At 40.9% G+C, this 8,318-nt stretch overlaps 1 protein-coding gene across 2 annotated transcripts; it reads right to left on the reverse strand.

Moving 5' to 3' along the window:
- Positions 1 to 487: 487 nt before the first annotated feature.
- Positions 488 to 8,100, reverse strand: LOC133126260 (eukaryotic translation initiation factor 5A-1-like). Of its 2 annotated transcripts, none has more exons than XM_061238290.1 (5): positions 7,974 to 8,100; positions 5,687 to 5,872; positions 5,018 to 5,122; positions 2,372 to 2,503; positions 488 to 1,512 (listed from the first exon to the last, which is right to left on the reverse strand). In XM_061238290.1, exons 2-5 carry the CDS (start codon positions 5,849 to 5,851, stop codon positions 1,447 to 1,449), a joined length of 468 nt encoding a protein of 155 aa, XP_061094274.1. In that variant the 5' UTR covers positions 5,852 to 5,872; positions 7,974 to 8,100; the 3' UTR covers positions 488 to 1,446. The 2 variants fall into 2 exon arrangements, with proteins under 2 accessions (XP_061094274.1, XP_061094275.1); XM_061238291.1 differs by lacking the exon at positions 7,974 to 8,100 and adding an exon at positions 6,801 to 6,932.
- Positions 8,101 to 8,318: the final 218 nt, after the last annotated feature.

Raw genomic sequence — 8,318 nt, forward strand, 5'->3', positions numbered from 1 at the left:
TTTACATAACCCATTACTGAACTCAATACCCATGCATTTTTGTTAAGGAACATGAACACATCTACATGCACTGGGGTCAGTCTGATGTAGTCTGCTGAAGGTGAGATCAGCAGCTAGGAAGATGCCAAGATGGCACCCGTGTTGAAGAATGTCAGTTGAAGAATTAGACAACTTGGCAAGTTAGCATTAAACAAGGGGATGTGTCAAACGACAGAAATGGCTCTAATCCAAAATCTAATCACCATTGGAAATTTAAACTTTTAAAATTAAATTAACAATTAACATTAATTGTTAATTCCCAAAGACACAGCCCTTTATGTGGCTAGCTATCCAGAATGTTCCAATACTGCCGTTTGAAATGTTTATGCAATACATTCATAAACATGGTCCTCATGACATAAAAACTACAAGACAAACACAATGATCAAAGTGCTCATATGTCAAGGGGAAGGAACAGGGGCAAAAAAAACTGAAACGGATGCACAGGGAAAGTGGGGAGTGGGACCCAAGTCATTTTAATATAACTGCATGATAAATACAATAAAAGAAATGAGCAACTGGAAAGATTTTCCATTTTATTTTCCCACTTTTTTTATTTTATTTCTTTTTTCTCTCCATCTCCAGTTGGTGATAAAGGCCTCGGTGAAAAAAGGTTTGCAACTTAACGCCCCTTCCCCTGGATTGAGTCCACACAAAACGCGTCCACACAAAACTCAGGGAAGCCTACCAAGATGAGACCCATACAGGCTTCGACATTCTTTTTATTTTATTGTTGCCAAATGACGACCAATGATCTGGCGTCTTGTACAGTGGTAATCGTGCATGGCCATCACGTCTTTCCTGGCTTTTGAAGAGGATACTGGCATTTAAGAAAAACAAAATGGTCACAGAAATAGGAGATTAAATGTTTTGGCAGTGCCCAATAGGCTGCTATTAAGTGCTGAAAACCAATATTCTAGCATTCCCCTTGGATGAATCTGTTCAATGATGCTATCAGTACTAATAGCCGTTGCCAACGGGCACCATGTAGGGAGCGGAAATGACCCGCATGGACAGAGGTCTCCTTCCTTCCTTCCTCCCTCCCCCCCCCCTAAAACTGAAATGCATATTGTCCCCAAAAAGGCATAAATTCTGCAAGCTATTCAGTCAATATATATAAATTAAAAAAATTGTCTTACAAAATTTTTAAACATTCAGGAATGTGAGTACCAAGACTAACATCTTGAAAGCAAAATTAAAAGGAATGAAGTCAAAAAAAGAATAATGATAAAATCCTCAAGTGAAAACCATCAGCAAAGTTTTAGGGGAAAAGAGGAGAAAACCAAAAGCAAACAAGAGAAGCAATTTGAGGTTGTTGTATGTGAAGGCCATAGCTTTGGTGAGAATTAGAACCAAAATGTAAGATTTGTTGTACAAGAAGTCTCAGCCTTGGAACCAAGTCTCGTCTTATTTATTTGACATAGCCTTGAGGGCCACGGCACACTCGTCCCCCATTGCACACAGCACAGAGACCTGGAGGGAAAATAAATTGGTTACTGACAGCATTGTGGTACAGCAGTTAGAGCTTAAAAAAGAAAAAGAAAAAAAGAGTTTCCAACAAACCAGCTGCAGGTACAATTACTACTGCACTCATGAGCAAGCAACAGGGTAAAACAAGTACAGAAGTAATGTAAAATGGCACTGCATCCCAATCAATCAGTCGACATTTATTGTCCCACATGGGGAAACAAGTCTGCCCATTTCATTTTAAAATCAGCAGTCTGGGCATTTTATTTATTTATTTTTCTTCTTAAGTGGGACGCATATGTGACCATCTGTAACCCATGTTTAATGTAAATACTTTCGAGTGAAGACCAAAACTTTTTTGAACACAACTTATTTATGGAGCACGACTAGTCCACAGGACAATGCGGCAGCAGAGGGAGTTTGCAGATGTCACCGAGCCAGAGCTGTAAACTAGAGTTCTGCAACTTCAAAACACTTTTCAAAGCCCATGGATAGTCAGTGACACAATAGGCTTGGTACATTCTTTCTAGTCTATGGCATATGCACACATACAGCCTCCTGGAAGATGACCATGTCACTAAGGCCAGCTTTACCAGTGATATTACCTTTATTACTTTATTAGTTATTCACTGGAAGTGAACAGAGAATGTGTATTTGTTGAATTGGAACTGCGCTTGCCATATTGCTTTAAATTTAGTAAGACGCCTGCCCATGATCACTTTAGTAATATAGAAGATATTTAACATTGTAAACGCCTACTGCAAAAATGCACAATTAAATAAAAATGGGAACTGCCGATGAAGAATTTTGGTAAATTCCAAAAAAAAAAAAAAAAAATCCAAATCCAGTGAAGCTCCCTACTCACCAGAGTATCATCCCCGTTACCGAACTTCAGTTCCATCTCTTTGCCAAGGTCACCGTCTGGAACTTTGAGATCGTTGCGGACATCCCCGTTGTCCGCCAGCAGAGACAGATACCCGTCTTGGACCCCGATCAGCTGCCCGGGTAAACAATGCAACAGATCAGCAGGGACAAGAAACGCCAGATGAGACAGGAAATGCGGCACAATTCAGGTCACTGCTGCCCACCTGACCTCAACTTTTAAAATTTTGCAGAGGCATTCAGGTCACAATATATTTAAATATTAAAAATATATTTCACAGCAGTGGTGATAATAGTTGTTAGCCTTTACAGATCCCTGTATGAGGTTAGCATGATGTAGCTAGCACATGCAAATAGCACTAACCCATACTATTAAAAAACACTTTCATCAGCTGGCACCTTTGTGTTATAAGGCAGGATCGAGTGTCTAGCGAAAACATTGACCAGGCTATCAGTCAGAATTCGAAGAGTTTGAACAGGCAAACTGCCATAAATGAGGGTGTAAAATCAAACGCCATTGTGAAATTGGTCTTCTGGTGCAGTCCAGCGCTTATCAGTTGAACATTTAAAAATGTATTGACATGTTTTTGAAGTGTGATACTACTGTCCTTCAATCACTTTGGTAGTTGCCTATCTGACACCACCTGCTGGAGACCCAAAGTAGACCATCTGAGTAAAGAGCTAAAATCATCCACACGCATTTCTTTTTTTACCAGGAGAAAATGAAAAGTTACAGCCTTTAAGTGTCAGAATTAGTCTGCAGTTGCACAATTTTACACGTAGACTAGAAAATTACAATTAGATTTCATATTAAGATCTGTGCGTATTGATAATATATCATGAGCCATGAAGTTTATTTATGCCTGTAAATGCTGTGTAGTGTGGATGACTACTATAGTATACTAGTAGGGTGAGTCATGTATTGACTCATAGCTACTTTATTATCTTGAAATAATAGAACACCCACCAGTTACTATGACATTGTTTTTCATTGTTTTCATTCATCTAGGCATCTATGCCTATAGCTACATGGCAAAAAAAATTTAATGAGTTTATCCGATGGAGGGTGTACACTATAAATACAGATTAGTTACAGATGCATGCATTTGTGTTCATCTGTGCACCCTCCCATTGATCACCACCTGAATCAGAAATGTATGTGCAAGCTGAAGTATACTATAGGATTCTACAGTGTATTGTTTGCACTGAGATGGATTCATAAACAAGTTGTACATTTAATTTCCAGGTAGGGCACAGCAGGTTGAACCTTGAAGAATGTACTTCGGAAGCATCCAGCCATACGAATGTAGAGTATTGAAAAAAGCACAAGTTCAAAATGGGGGGTTTAAATTATCAATATAAAATGTGCTTTTCCAGTCCCTAAAGCATCTCATCATTGCCCATGCCACTTTGACATTGCGGTTGTTGTGCAGTGCTACCTACTCTATCCTTGTTCCGGTCACAAATCAAAAATGGAGAATATGGAGAACACATTTTCCCCCTGGGTAAAAGAGTAGAAGCAAATTCTGTAAATTCAATTGCAAAAGAAATAAAACCAAGTATTGACATGGAATGCAGAACGTCTGCACTCTGGCCCCCGGGGCCTGAAAGTGAGAATCAAGGTGTGCAAGGTGTGCAGCGAGCACTTTTAAACAGATGATTTTCACATTGTCTCCGGTCTCTAGACCAAATCAGGTCAGGCAATACCTCTCGTCATCGGTGCATCTGTGGGACGAAGGTTGTTTGGCTGCCAAGTTAAGTAATGCAAGGTGCCTTTAACATTTTAATAAAGATGCACTGAGAATCACTCCCCAAATTATACATAGGAATGGACTATTTTAGGTTTTTAGCTCAGTGAGTGTCAATTCGAATTCATGAAATCATGAACGAGCATGTCAGAAATGTGTTTGGGCCATTCCTACGGTCACATTCTTTGCAAAAATCTTTTACCAAAAACCGAAACGAGATCAGCATGACTTTTTAAACGCAAGCCTGCACTCATATCACAGCGAGAATTATTTTCATAACAGTGGCACTATTAAAACATTTAATATAAATGCTCAGATGTCCTACCTCAAGAGACATTTGACATGCAGCCTTTGCTGACAAGTATCCATCTTGCACTTGCCTGTCAAACTGAGTTCATGATGTCCAGTCAGGCAAAGCACGCAGCGCAATTTAAATGTCCCAATGACGGACACACAATTCACGCTATAGAGTTGTGTTTGATTTGCCAGTGTAAAGTGTTCCATTTTGCATTATTCCTGTTGACTGGGTCACTACCCTCACTTTTCTGCCAGATGGACAACTCCCGAATTAACCTAAACAGCAATTCACCTCGTAAAAAACTGCAGCTTTTACAATTAGCAAATTGCCTTTTAAATCACGATTTCAGTGAGAAATGGATAAGTCTACTACATGAACGCAATGCAAAAATAAATACTTTCCCGTCTTCAACAGAACCACACTGACTTTGCTTTCCAGGGTTCAGAAAGTACGATATGGTTTCACAGACAGTGGAACAATTTCCCTGATTTATTTCCTTTACTGGATGTAAGAGGGGTGGGTAAATCCAACAGGGCCCCCTCCCTCCCATCAGAGACTGATCTGCTGGCTTCAAGAACCTCACCTGGAAGTCATTCCTCTTGATGTTGGGGACATCCATGTTATGGGTAGAAGGGCAGATATCTTCATACTTCTTGCCACTGAAAATGTCAATCCCAACCATGTGGACCTGCAGGGACAAACATTACCTCAGTGGGGTGCTTGTATCTTCCACTCTTTAAAATCAAACGCAAAGAAAAATCTTTTCAAATTAAATTATCCTTAAACTGAAAAGGGGGTAGGAAAGGAGTGCTGTATCCATTTTTAAGATTCACTGAAGCTGAAATTCCTGATAAGTTCAAAACAATTTTGAAAAATGGAATGCATATCAAAGCATATTGCAAATCAAAATACCTCTATTCCTGGAGAATGATGCCCTTACAATGTGGAAATCTTTCAGTATCCTCCCAATTCTTGTACTTACAATATGTAACCCAATAAATATTTTTTATAAATATAAATAAATTGTTGCAATTTACATTTTTATAGCCTCAATGCATTGTCTCCATTGAGGAAAAGCAGCCGATTAGTCAACTCCTGAGGCCCGTTTTCTTGAGTATCCATTCGTTGTGGATTTTTAAAGTAACAGGAAACTAGCTGGCTCTCCAGGACCAAGGTTACCCACTGCCGCTCTCCAGTAAAGCAGCGGCTGTAAGCAAACACGGTGATCCTAGTCACACCGACGGTCCCTTACCTTGGCGTGCCCGTGCTTGCCGGTCTTTGAGGTGGACATTTCGACAATCTTGCAGGGACGCCCCTTCAGAACCACAAAGCCGTTCTTGCGCAGGGCACTGCACTGCATGGGGTAAGTGTTAGAGGCTCCAGCATCCCCAGTGGTGAAATCATCTGTGTCTGCCATGGCGGGTCAAATCAAGGGATACTGTAGAGAGCACACGGTGCACACACAAAAACCCTTTTAAACATGTGTTAAAAAGGGATGAAAATAAGAGGAAAACTGTACATGGACAGGGCACTGTGCATCTAGTTTTATTGCCATTTATCAAAAATGGCAATTCACCCCTGTGAGAAATCCAGAAGCAAAATCAACTGATGAAAATACATCCAACTAAGTGTGTATAAAACATCTCGCCATTCGTGCGGTCTATGCATGAACCAAACAGTCTAGGATAAAGACAAACACACATTACTAAGAGCTGCTAGAAGAGCCTAGGCCAGGGGTTCCCAAACTGTGGGTTGGGACCCCATGTGGGTCTGATTCAAGGATGGGGTCGCCTTTAAAATATACAGTTGACGGCCTGTACAACTGTACAATAATTCAAGTTCATTGGTTGAAAATTGGTTACAATTGCTATAGCCAAAGGCATTTCAACATCTGCACATTTATTGAGAAAACGGAGGGATGAACAGTGTTGTGGTTTGAAGGTGTTTGTTGCTGCTATTCCTCTCTTCACTGTTAGAAGTCTGACATTACCTATTGTACCTTTAAAGAAAACCATATGGTTAAAATGCTGGCAAAAAGGCCTAGTGCCAACTTCGCTCCAAAAAACCCCTTAAAGGGGTGGCTTCAGAACCAACACATGCATATACTTCCATATATTTCAAATTGTATAGACCGGCTTAAATTGTGTCATGGCAGACATGACACGTTGCCTAGCTGCACGACTGTTTTCAACACAGGACAAGGGTTTCAGTACGACATCGAGGAGACATCCAGCGTCAATGACCACGTGCGCTCCACACAAACGGTAACTTAGTCCTACCCATCAGACGAAGAGAACCGTTCTGTCTTTAAACTAAATGCAAACGTGGGAAATTAAGTTAGTTTCAAGTGAGGCTAGATCACACACCCTGTCCACGTGTCTCTGTTGCGGCTGAGATCAGGAAACGGAAACCGGAAAACACATGCGCTAACCTGCTGCATCATGGTTCTCCGGCTTCACACCAGAGGCCCAACATGCATATTGTACACAAAACGTTAAGAAAACCATCTCAGAAACCCCCCTCTAATTCGCTACCCAGCACTACTGTCAATGGAAATCACCGATTCGTTGAATGAGCTATGAAGAATAATCTAACGTTAATTGAATTAATTGGTTTGTATAGATAGTCAGTGCAGCGGAAAGCGGCTAGCTAGCTAACAATAAGCTAACAACGCAGGCCTTCAGCAAACTAGCGCATTTCCGAGTTCAACCACGGCTGTCAAAACAAAAACTCAACCCCATCTAAGCTAGCTAGCTATGTTATCCGAGAAGTTGGTTTGTACTTTTTGTGCCTTTATAAGGTAACGTCATATTTGGATAGCTAGGTATTTAACGATTTCCATAAGCAAGCTAGCTGCACACTGGCTCATTTCCAACAATGGCATTCGCTAATGTAGCTAAGCTAGCTAATAAACGGACAGTTGGCTGTCCGGCCAAAGGGCAATTTACATCATATAAGATGACGTATTATGGTAACATTAGCTGATCCCTGTGGGGGAAAAAAACAGTATTTAAAGGAAATTAAAATGATTCTGCACTTGGATTTAATTAAAGAGATTGAGAGCTGACGAACGAGCTAACACTGGCTAGCTAGCTAACTTCTCGGCAAAAGCCGCGAACGAATACTCCCCAATATGAACGAATAACTACAAAGAACTAATGTGGATGTCCAGCCAGTTTCATATTTCCCCGGTGGACGGATGGTCGAGCTAGATTTCCATAGAAATGCTGTATGTTTCCATCAAGCACAGCTAAGCTGGTAACGATATAATCAATGTTAGCAGCCAGTGAGCTACATGGCCCGTTGCTTTTTAATACAACGTTAGCTAGACTACCGTTAGACCGGAGAGGCACAGAAACTAGCTATCTAAACCCACATCATACCGCCTTAAAGTCACACCGTATACAAATACTGGCACTTCTGACACTCCACACAACTTTGTGTTTCTGTTCTACAGAGTCTGGCGAAAAAATGAATAAATCGTGAACATTTATTTATCGTACCATGCGGAGAAACACACGCGCCATGCAAACCCTTACCTTTCAGCAAAAAGGAAGCTTAGCTGCGCGTGCGCGTCACATTTTACTGCGGCACCCTTTACAGCGGGCGGGACTGGAAATAATGTATCATACTTCTTCGGTTAATTTTATGGAGTATTCCAGTGTAATAAGTGCATACCACCGTCTACTGAAACGGAGTGTAAAGTGGTTATGCCAAATCATTAAAAAAATGTCCTACTGTCCTGCAATCAGTGTTGCTCACCAGTAGCTGCCACAATTTAAAACTCAGACTGCCTGTTGCATTCAGTCTTTCTCAGTTTCCCTTACGTACAGTGTGTACTGTAGAAGAGTGTATTATGAACTGTTTCAGGCACCACAGCCTGG

The sequence above is a fragment of the Conger conger genome, chromosome 4 (assembly GCF_963514075.1).
Source record: "Conger conger chromosome 4, fConCon1.1, whole genome shotgun sequence".
NCBI lineage: Eukaryota > Metazoa > Chordata > Actinopteri > Anguilliformes > Congridae > Conger > Conger conger.